Raw genomic sequence first — 12,215 nt, 5'->3', positions numbered from 1 at the left:
GGACCTACTATATAGCACAGGGAACTCTACTCAGTACTCTGTAATGGCCTATATGGGAAAAGAATCTAAAAAAGAGTGGACATATGTATATGTGTAACTGATTCACTAGCAACAGTGAGACTACCAATAAGATGATAGTGCTTATTAGCAAAGTTGATTGCAATGGGATATAAATTAAAAAGACATAAATGAAAAGCCATTTGAGGATTCAATACAATTGTTAAATGTCACATGACTTTTAGATTTGTCAAAATCCTTAATTTTGATACACTGCACATTTCAGCTTCAAAATGAAAACAAAAAACAAAAACTTGGTTTTCTAGCCAAAAAAAAAAAGAGTTATGTATAAGTATGTGATTTTTGAACAGGCAGTATTAGGCTTTTACTAGTAAAACTGTTTTATTTAGTTATAATACCCATCTCCAAGAGCTTGAAGTTAAAATTACCAGGGTCTGCAACTGAGTTGTATGTAACTTTCCTTGAGAATGACTTGTTTTTCATTAAAATAATTTTTAAACCACTCTGTGTTCCACTTCTGTGTAACACTCTGATATGGGTTTTTGGAAAGGCCACACGAAACCAGCTTTATGAAATGGTGGATTGGCCCTTATTTTGGAAAATCCTCCAGTTATTTATCAAGAAATATATATCCATGAATTTCTGAACCATCATCATTAAGACCTGCTTCATTGTTAACTGGGGACTCCCACAGTTTCCCTTCTTTTGTCCACTAGGTCATCTGTTCAAAACCATTCTGAAAGGGCTGTTCATTTACTGTGGCTAACTGCTTAGCAAATTCCATATCCCAAGTGAAGGTGATGTTTCTGTTTCAGGTGCCTCTTTTAACTGCCTTAATCTCAAAGATATTAAGTCTCTTCTTGAATATATTTTTCCTAAGATTTTTTTCTAAGATAAGTGATCTTCTCCTGGTTATGATCATTGTCAGATCCTTCAGCACGCTGAAACTGATGTACTGGTCTTTTAGTAACTCTAGCTGTAGTAGATCTGGCAACGTTCATATCTGATATTATGTTACTGAAACTAATTTTAGGTATTTCTCCATCTTTTTGTGCCCTTGGGTCTTCCTTATGCTGCTGGAGCTGCCTGAGTAGCTCCAATTTGGTCATTGTTTTTAGACAACCTATTCTTAGGAAAAATGTCTATTTTTCTATATCCCTATTTCAGATAAAGATTTATCACTGATTTTTGATAATATTTGTTATTGCATTTATCTACTTTTGTTGAAATGTCAGTTTCAGTGTGTCTGTTCCTCATTTACTCAGTCAGTATTTCCTGAGTACCTGAAGTTTCAGGTACTCCTTTAAATCCTGAGGGCACACAAATGAACAGAAGAGGTAATATCCCTGCTCTCAGAGAGCTGGCATACTATAATGTGCACATTGTTTTAGAGACACCTGGGAATATGAGCACTTTTTCAAAACCATTTCTTTACAGAATCCAATTTTAAAATCCTTGATAAAATCTCTGCATTGCCTATACCACACTTGTAGACTGTGTTTTAAATAGTTGATTTTTTTAAAAAAAACAGAAGCAGGTTTAAACATTTCTTGATTCTTTCTAATAATAAAAACTCAGCCAAAAAGTATTTTCTTACCATGACAACTTGGTAAGGCTCTATTCCATCCAGGTCTTCCATCATCTCCTATGATACAGGTGAGTGTTGAATAACCTTGAAGAACATAGCCAGCATCACAGTAATAGGTGACTGTTGACCCTAATTTATAATCCATTCCAAGTCTGGTGCCATTCATTATGTTGCCTGGATCAAAGCAGGACTCTCGGAGTTTTGCTGTAAAACAATGTTGATATAAAATTAATTACTTTAAAATACAATAATCTATGAAACTTTTAATATTTCTTCATTTCTACCTCTAGATAAACAGAAAGCACCAACACCCTTTCTGCCTCTGTTTGAGGGCTCAAAGTACAAAGTAGTCCTTAACCATATCTGACGTTTTGCTAATTCACATTGATTAGTAAAAGATAAAATTCTTCCTTGGTCTTTTCATTAAAATCAGTATCTAATATTTATGGTCAAACAGGGTTTTGTGGTTTATTATAAATTATGTGCTATAATCCATGCATAAGTATTTTAAATGAATTATTTTGGAAAAGAACTTATTTCTTTATTTAATATTTCATTATTTAAAAGATCTTCCCCCCAAATGATGTACACTCATTCCATGTGACTGAACATAGATACAGTACTACTGCCTATGTTGATCTCAGTTCATCACTAGGAAGAAAGTAAAAGCCCCTATGTCTCTGCCCTGATACCATTTCTCTTAACCTACCTCATTCCCCACATTTCTGTCAGAGGTCTGCCCATTAAAACAGAGTAACAAAATCTTTATAATATCCAAACCATGATCTTTTTGGACAGAGGGTCTATGTCAAAGCCAATAACTTTCAAAGCTAATAGTAACAGACAAATTGAAAAGTAAAGTCCATTCACAACAAAGAACTGTTTTCTGTGGACCCAGGTAGTAAACTAGAGAGACTGAGAGAATATTTTGAAAATATGTAGAGAAACAGATTAGTTCATCCATTCTGGTAAATAAGTAGTAGAACACTGTGTTGTTAACAGATCTGGGTAACACCTTAATATTTCCATTTTATTATTATTATAGATTACTTAAGAAATAAGAGAGATGAGCAATGTAAGGGACATCGCAAATTCAAGATAACAAATGTGATTTTCTACATTAGAATTTATATTAATGGGAATTCAGGAGGTGGGTGTACCTTTGGATAGGACTCGTGGAATCACTGGAATTTAAGTCAACAATATCTTGGTGTTCAGCTATTACAGAAATCATATTGTTATAATATATCAAAATCTGATTTATTTTAACAGAAAAAATATTTTTATTCCATTCATTAAAGTTTGCAGAGTTCCAAGTGCTTCAACATTTATAGGAAATGATGAGAAATTTATGCTTTAGGAAAAAATACTTCAATAGACTTCTCTGAATTCAACTAAAGAGGAAGCGGTGGGGGACTCTCCTGGTGGCACAGTGGTTGAGAATCCGCCTGCCAATGCAGGGGACATGGGTTCGAGCTCTGTCCGGGAAGATCCTACATGCCGCGGAGCAACTAAGCCCGTGCGCCATAACTGCTGAGACTGTGCTCTACAGCCCACGAGCCACAACTACTGAAGCCCTGGCACCTAGAGCCGGTGCTCCGCAACAGGAGAAGCCACCATAATGAGAAGCACGCGCATCGCAGTGAAGAGTAGCCCCTGCTCGCCACAACTAGAGAAAGCCCGTGTGCAGCAACGAAGACCCAACGCAGCCAAAAAAGAAGAGGAAATGGTGGAAACAAACCTTTACATGATTTTAATATTTAGAATACCGGAGGAATGGAAAAGGTCCACTTTTTTTCCTTCCTTCCTTCTTTCCAACAAATACTTAAGAGTCCATTATCCAACTAACACCAGAAATACAGCAGTGGACAATGAAAAAATATTCTAGCCCTCATGGCTTTTACAGTCTATAAAGAAAATAACTAAATAAATACTTGTGATTGTGATGTGTGCTGCATAAGGAGAAGCATTCAGAACCTTCCTGAAGAACTGACATCTAACCTGAGCATTGAAGGGTAATGAGCAGACTAGGTGAAAGGGAGATGAGAGACATGAAGGGGGAAGTTGTACTAGAGCTTGTTAAGTCCGATAAACCTGATTTCTGAGCTTCACTCCAAAACTAAATAACTTGATCTCCCAAAGGCATGTACAAGCATGCATACACACACCAGCACAAGAAATTTGTATTTCATATATCATATTCAGATTTCAATAAAAAATTGCTCCCCAGCCCAAGGAATTATATTTCTTCCCAGATAAAATATGCATATGATACTATTTTAAGGAAAGAACCAGTAGGCTCTTTGGTCACTAAGAATGAGGATTTGGTGTTGCAGAGGTTGGTTTGTTTAATTTTTAGGAATAAAACCTGACATTGATCCTTTTCTTAAATAAGCAGGAAAACACAATGTAATTTTTAGGCAGAACAGCAACCTAACATTTACAGCTGTCCTTCATGAAACTGAACTAAATTCCTTGAGAGAAAAGGATTGAAATTACTATTTAAAAGGATTAATCTCTTTGACAAGTCTAACTGCCTAACATTCATCTTCTGAAAAGTTTGCTTTTTTCCTTCTTTAAAGTTTTCCCCAAATTTTCAGTGACATATCAGTGAATCTGTAATATGATACAAACCTCCTACTTTTGGAGGAAAGGGAAACATGGTTGACAAATTAAAAATATTGATTCTGTAACAATTTTATATTGCTAGCCTCATTTTGATAGTATTCATTTATCTCATTATTATGTTTACATACTGCTTTAAATCCTTGAATTTAAAGGATTAGCTTTCTATAAATAGCTTTCTATGAATAATACTGCCCTTGTTTATTTCCCTGTATGCCACAGCAATTACATCTGGAAATTTTGAGAACATCTGGAGAATCCTTATATAAAGGGCTAGGAAGCAGATGGAAAGATGATTTTAGTTTTAGAAAAAAAATGTGAGGCAGACAAGTTGATAGTATTTTAATGAATAATTAATTTAATAAAATAATTTACTTTATGAATAATTCATTTTATGAATCATTAAAATTTATGAATAATAGTAATTTGCCTACTGAATAGATCCCAGGTAAAAGAGCCCCTTGCTTTATATTCTCCAAATAAAGCATATTAGATGATGTCTGCTGGAAGACAGAAGTGATCATAAGCAATAGAGCTTATATCTTAGCTATAGATTTGTTTTTCATTTTTACAAAAAAAATATTTTTCAGAATTTCTTCCACATGAAATTAAAGTATTGTAAATGCTTATTTTAATGAAAAAGTTTGACATTAGAACGCTGAAAAATGTGTCTTGAAGAAGATCCAATTGGAAAAATTAAAGCTTTACTATGTTCTTGTTTTCATTTTATTAATAAAGACTTACAGATGGTATTATAATAAGGCTAAACTCCCTTCAAGCTGTGTATGCATTGTAGTCCCCTCATATGATCATAATAAGTCCCGAGAGGCTCTCTCTATTGGCAGATCCATAGTTCACAGAAGGCCAGATTTCCCAAGGTGCTTTTTGAAAATAAATATAAACCACACATGTATCTCTTTTCTTTTGGAAAACATTGCTAAAACGTAAATTAAACAATTGGTGCAGAACACCTCAGGGTAAAGCTGAAATGTAATAGGTTGCTCTGTGAAAAGATGTATCTTACCTTAAAGTCATATGTTAATTTAGAAAGTAACTCATGATACGTTAAGGTTCGTGGAGAAGGTGGCTAACTTATGCCATATATAAACAACCATTGTTAAGTCTGCCACTGCAGATTTTTGGTGCATATAAATTGACATCCCCTATCAGCTAAAACACCAGCTGCCAGGAGGTCCCTTTCAGTAGCACAAGACTGTATATATTCTCTCTCCTTCATGTAAATAATATATTTTGTTAAAATAATATAGATATCACTACTATGAGTCACATTTATTAAATATTATAATTAGAATTATTTAAAACATACTTGACATCATTTAAAATAGCCTTAATACAAAAACAATGCAAAAGAGAGCATTGTTTAAAATAAAATACGTATCCAAGTATGAATTTCTTAATATTGTATCTCATTGAAATTACATTAAGATAAATGGAGACAAGACTGATTTAAACTCTTTGGGGACATTGCTTTCAAGTTAGCAAAACATCTCCCCTTACCTTCAAACGTCTACTTCTTTGCTCCAGTTTACTACTGTCTACAACACTGGAGCATATCCACCATTTGCTTTATGTAAATGTAAAATGGTATTCCTTCTAGAATCCATGTTAGCAAGCCTGTGTATTTGTGATGTTTGACTACAGCATTTGTTCACTGTTCAAATGCTTTGCACAACTACTATGTATTTGCAAACAAACAGAAATAAGATTCAGTCTATCTTCAAGAGGGAGATGAATAGATAGGTATGAACACAAGCAATGGCAACTATACTCTGGTGTGAGCTCTAATAGAGGTAGGTGCTGGACCTATGGCTTTTTAAATAAAGACCTACTAATACCATTATTTAGAGCAAGTCAGGACTTAAAAGCTTTACTTTTTCAGTGCTAACAGAAATCAACAGAGTCAAAGTATATAACATGAATTACAAATGACAGAGGAATAGTTCTTACTATCCAGGACATCCAGTTATACGTCAATTCATTTTGGGGGTGCACATTTTATCTTGAAAATTCGGACATGTTTGTTTGCCTATGGCAGAAATAAACATCAAGACTACTTTATTAGCTTTAAGGAACTAGACTATTAAAGAGATAACAGTTTTTAAGAAATAGGGAGGTTGATAGGAAAAGACAGATCCTGGAGACCCTGAAGTGAGGGATGGAATTTCCCTACAGATGAGAATTTTGAGGGCCAGTCCAGAAAATTAATTAGGTTGGATTTGGAGAGTATCATAAACTCAGCACTAACTTTGTAAAGAAATACCATCTGGAGTACAAAAATAAGACCTCATGAAATTGTGTGTAAGTGGGCACTGGTGTAGTAGCTGAGGATGGTGGGGAGTAGTTGTAGGGTCCAAGGAGAAGAATTATAGTTCATGGAATGCTTATGTATTTCTCTCTGCCTGTACTCTTATATTTTTATTTGCCTTTACTCTTATTGGAAGTAATAATTTATGTCATTTTATGCAATTCATTTTAACAATCTGATTCTCAATTTTGTCATTTGTAAAATAGGGATAGCAATACTTATCTCATAATGCTATTAGTTAACATTTTTTTGCATTTATAAGTGTGTCTGCTAAAGGGAAAGACAGAGATACTATATTGAAAGAGTTAATCATTGTAACTAGAATAAAGTATCACATAATGAGTAATAAATATTGTCCTATTTAAAAAAACATTGCATTGGTGTCCCTTTTCCTATGGCAGCATAAATCTTAACCTTTTGGAAATAATGGGACATGGAAATTGATCAAGACAGGAAACAGGAAGGGAAATACATTCAGCTGAGATATGGCAAGTAGGTTTTATCTCAAGTGCTAAATTACATGGATTTAGTAATGGCTACCTGGAATGTAGAGAAAGGATTGTGAAGTCAAGTTCAGTTTCCATGACAAAGAATGCTGTAACACATTAGCACAATCTGCCCTGAGTATGGTAGAATTTGTGGCATTCTTCCTGTGTCTGTTATCCTATGGATCTCTGGAAATGTTTTATTAAATACCAATTCACAATAGAACCTAGCTTTACTGACTTGCTTACAGTTTCCTTCTCTCTTTCTCTCTTTTTCTCCCTCTCCCTCTCCCATTCTCCCTCTCTCCCTCCCTTCCTCCCTTCCTCCCTCCCTCCCTCCCTCCCTCCCTCCCTCCCTCCCTCCCTCCCTCCCTCCCTTCCTTCCTTCCTTCCTTCCTTCCTTCCTTCCTTCCTTCCTTCCTTCCTTCCTTCCTTTCTTCCTAAACAGGTCTTGTTTATAAGCCTATCACCTTGCAGATATAAGCAGCTACTCCTAAAGAGTCAAGTTCTCATTTGTAAAATGCAGGACATGAATGTGTCTCTAAGGTTTCTTACATTTCAATAATGTTATGATTCTAATTATGTCTTGACTTAAAATAGAAAACACCTCTTTAAGCAACTCAAAATCGATCAGTTAAATAATTATCAAACAATTACAATGTGTAGGCATTATTCTAAGGCACTCATTGTATAGTGGTAAATAAACCGAGTTCTTGCTCTTAAGAAGCTTGTATTTTAGTATATATGTAGGGATTTAGTGGCATCAATGGGAGTGTGTATATTAAATAAATAAGCAAATAACTGAACAATAAAATATCAAGAAATGATATGACTTTGATAAAAGGAGAAAATTTTGATAGGATAGAAAAATCAAAAGGAGTAGAAAGCTCAAAATAAGATCAAAAAAGCGAATAAATATTAATAAACTCAGTACATCAAAAAAATGAGAAAAATACAATATATATGTACTTGAAAATAGGTTCCCATAATATATAAAACAAAAATCACCAGAATTTTAAGAAAAAACTAAAAATTAAGAATTATAATAGATTTCCCTAACTATTTCAATAATTGCTAGGCCAAGCAGATTTTTCAAAAATGGCAAGGGCATAAATATTTGAGAAATATAATTAGAGAGCTTGATTTAATGAGTATATATAAAAAACTGCACCCATAAATTGAATGACACTCTTTTCTCCAAGCACACAGGGAACATGCATAAAAACTGACCATATAAGAGGCCACAAAACACATCTTAACATATGCCTCTTCCAGTGGGAGAGTTTTGGCATGTTGCTCAAGTTCAACTCTCCATAAGACCAATGCTTCCTAAACCATAGTCACAAAGTCTAAGCTTTCCCATGATCCCCTGGTTTGGAGCAGCTAGTATTTTCATACAACCCCAATAAATAGCTGGCACCCTAAATCCTTACTGTTTGGTAGCAAATAGCTCATATATTCTCCCACTGAGCAGGCCATTTTCTTACTTTGCTCTGTAAGATGAGAGACCCATAGAGGGTTCAATCTTTCCATCAGAATGAAGTCCATATCATGTCAGTGTTGAGCAGATACCTTGCTCTGGCAAGCATTTCCAAGTAATGATGGACATATTGGAGAGCTCCAAACAACTGTTTCCGGCTGACTTGTTTTTCATTTCCCTAAAAAAGCCTTCCTTAACCCATGCTATGCATGCCATGGGAAGTTGTGGAATTTATCTTGACTTCCTTTGACAGCCCTGAGGAAACAAACCCTTCTTCCCAGTGCAAATTCAGAAGGAGTTTCAATTGTATATGTAATATTATATTTATTAAAACAAGAATAACAAGATCTGAAGCAAATATGGCACCATGTTTGTCAAGCTGGATGGTAAATACTTTGAAGTTTGTTTTACTATTCTGTATAATTTTTAGCTATTGAAAATATTTCATAATTTAAAAAAAGAAAATCTAAGCAGTAAGTAATAAATTCAAAGTATGCATTTTCAGAACTCAAATGATCCCTTTATCAGTTTGTCCTTTATGGACTCAACTACTGAAAAATAAATTTTAACTTTAAACAACTAAGATCTAATTTGTCCTTATAGTCATTGAATATAAAACTTAAGAAAAATATATTTATAAATATCCAGAGCATTGTAATATTGATTCATTTAAATACTTGCAGAAATATTCTAAAATATTATCATCATCACAATTTACCCTATTCTGAATATTGACATATTTAAATATTTTTTGACATTTTCTGAAACATGATTGTCAAAATACTTTGTGAGTAGTATACTTTGTGAGTATTCTCTTTATCACTGAGAGTAGTCTCTGAATACCTGATATTTGAGTGAATCCTCAGCTTCCAAAAAATGACTTTGCTTTTTAAGAAATATTTTGTGGTCTCAGCCAACTCCTGCAGTATACTAATTGCTTATTTGTTTGCCTGATACATTTCCTTTGGTAGTAATTAGGAAAATGCTAATTTCCTTCTCACTCATAGGAAAAGTCTACAGTGAGAGCTCTTTTGTGAGCTGAATTGTAGGTAGTCTGCATTAAGAAATGCATATATTACTAACATCTGACAATGGTCAATACAACATTATTCTCCTGTATAAAATGTTCAAAATTTAAATCATGATGCTAAAATCAAATGTTCACATTTACCTTTATATTCTAAATGAAATCCAGTGTAACTAACAGATCCATCACTCCGAAAAGCCAAATGCATGGTATTTGAGCTGCTTTCTATTCTCTCTGGTAACTTGCTGTCTTGAAAACTTCCAATCAGTGGGCTATTACTGTCTGGTCCATCATATATATAGAGGAAGTCATAGTTTGGTTCTATGCTAAAACTAAAATGAAAGAAAAAGAAAGCAAGCAAGAAAGAAAGAAAGAAAGGGAGAGAGAAAGAGTAAAAAGTGGAATGGTTATTACTAAGGTATTAAGCATAATAGTCACATAATCATGTATTAATTCAATCAACATCTTTAAAAATAACAACAGACCCTGTCAAAATAAGCTAATTTGAAAATTCACCTGGCAACAGCACACTGAATATGCATATCAAATCAGCACTGGAAAAGAGAAAAGACACCTTGATATTTTCAAATATTTCTAAGTTGGCATTGTGTCTATAGGGAATAAAAATGACTGTAAGGCAAACAGTTTATAAGCTGATGAAAGGATACAGGATTTGGAGTCAGAGTTTAGGTTCAAGCATTGCTTCTGCCTTTGTTAGCTACATATCCTTATGCAAGTTACTTTATATCAGTAAAATGTGTAAGACAATAACCATTTTTAAAAATTTTTCTTCCAGATATTTTACATCATAAAAATGCAACCTCTCTTTTGTCTGTCAATGGTACTATTTCCCTTGAACTTCAAAATTTAAGAGCATTTTTGCTGTTTTAAAATTCACCTCAACATGTCAGATTCAAACAAAAGTTGTAAAGACAAAATTTGCATTTAAATTACTCAAAGCACCACACATTGTACTAGGTATTCTTTTCCCTGAAAGTAAATATATTTTCTTCTTTTAGAACCTAGTATAGGCAAATCAAACCAATACACTCTTCATCAAAATTAGTGTGTGAATAAAGACATTTTAGCATGTAAACTATTCAAATCAATATTTGAATATTGCAAAATTTGCATGATAAACTTGCCTTAAAACCTTCAAAGTATGAGAATTGTCCCATAGTGATTATAGAACCCACATACTTAGAAGGCAGAAGACATGTAATCATGTGTCTATTACCTAACTCATACTGTGGCAGAGGAAAGGATGGACTCAAGTGGGTCATTAAGAAAAGTCAAGAAGTTCATGATATAAAATAAAACCAATAAACCTTGCTGTTGTTAAACATCCATCAATGGAGAAACTATTTTGTCAAGTTTTACCACCTCTGCATCTAAACAAAAAACTTGCTAGGTTGGGAGATACTATTTCCAAATCCACTAGATTGATAGAGGTTGTTTCCACAATTCTAATCCTTTATGTATACATGTACAAGGGAGAGGAATCTAGCTAGTTTACTTGCACATAAATAGTGGTGAAGAAAGACTGGGATAATGCAGAGGTTACCAACTTCCCGTATAAAGGGACAATGCAACATGAGAAAACTGGGGGACCACCATATTGTTATATTTTGTTTTAATAGTAGCTTCACATGTCTGATTCAGTTAATTACTCTTGAAACCTTTCAGAGAGTATGAGGCCTGAATTTTGATAATGTAGCAGAAGTCAGTGGTTAAGGTCTTATTTCATTACTTACTACCCTTGTTCTGGGGTAAAACACAACTTTCTGAAAGTCATGTCTTTTATCGTTAAGGTTCGATGAGAATTACAATTTCCTTACCTATCTCACTATTGGAAGAATCACTAGAAACAAGTTCTTTGTAAAGGATATAGTAAGTATAGTCTAAATGTACTATCTTTGGAAGGCCAAAAGCCTATTTAACAATAGTAATTTCAGTATTTTTTGTTTTAAATTTCTAGTTTGGGTTTAAATAAATAATTCAAAATATTGATTTATAACTTCTCTGGAAATGAGAATAAAACAAAAAACAATCTTTTTCTAGGAATCTTTAGAATGTTACCTATAATAATTATTTTTCCTTAAAAACTGGAAAGATAGTACATTCCAATAGTATGTTCTATTTTACAAAGCACTTTCATAAATATTAACTTGGTCTTGTCAATAATCCTCTGGTATAAGGAAGAGATTATCATTTCCATTTTCCCAATGAGGCCCTAAAACGTCAGTGGTCTCCCTAAGATCACATAATAAATGACACAGCTGGAAATCAACTTTTGGTCATGCACTTCATGTAATACAGCCTTCTACCACTCAGTTATTAACTACAATAAATTTTTTAAGTAAACTAAGTCCTGTATCATACACCCTGACATTTCTAATGTTGGTACTGTCATTTCCTCTACTGTAAAAATGGGAAAAGTAGTACTTACTTCAGGAAACTGTCTTATAACTGAGTCCTGGCATATAACTAACATTGTCATCATTGTTGCTTTGTTATTACCAATTATCAATGTATCACTACAAATTATAGAAATAATTCCATATATTTTTACTTTTTAAATTTTTCATGAGTTTGAATTACCCTTTTTTTAATTTCTTTTTTTTAAACCTGGCTTCAACATATTAGAAAGATTTTTCAGCTTAATA

General features: G+C 33.6%; 1 protein-coding gene and 1 pseudogene across 4 annotated transcripts in view; both read right to left on the bottom strand.

Annotated features, from left to right (window-relative positions):
- The window catches only part of CSMD3 (CUB and Sushi multiple domains 3), a gene marked incomplete at its 5' end in the record, with an annotated part of 1,071,061 nt that overhangs the window by 265,490 nt on the left and 793,356 nt on the right, over positions 1-12,215 (bottom strand). For all 3 annotated transcript variants that reach the window (XM_079901374.1, XM_079901375.1, XM_079901376.1), the window contains 2 exons: positions 1,616-1,810; positions 9,694-9,881. In XM_079901374.1, coding sequence (XP_079757500.1) covers positions 1,616-1,810; positions 9,694-9,881 — 383 coding nt within the window. The remainder of the gene's footprint in view (positions 1-1,615; positions 1,811-9,693; positions 9,882-12,215) is intronic.
- Positions 443-1,127, bottom strand: LOC307176024 (small ribosomal subunit protein mS31-like; annotated as a pseudogene). Its single transcript has one exon. The product of its transcript is annotated as a small ribosomal subunit protein mS31-like (transcript).

The sequence above is a fragment of the Stenella coeruleoalba genome (assembly GCF_951394435.1).
Source record: "Stenella coeruleoalba genome assembly, chromosome: 17".
Taxonomy (NCBI): Eukaryota; Metazoa; Chordata; class Mammalia; order Artiodactyla; family Delphinidae; genus Stenella; species Stenella coeruleoalba.
This window is presented reverse-complemented; position numbering and strand designations above follow the sequence as displayed.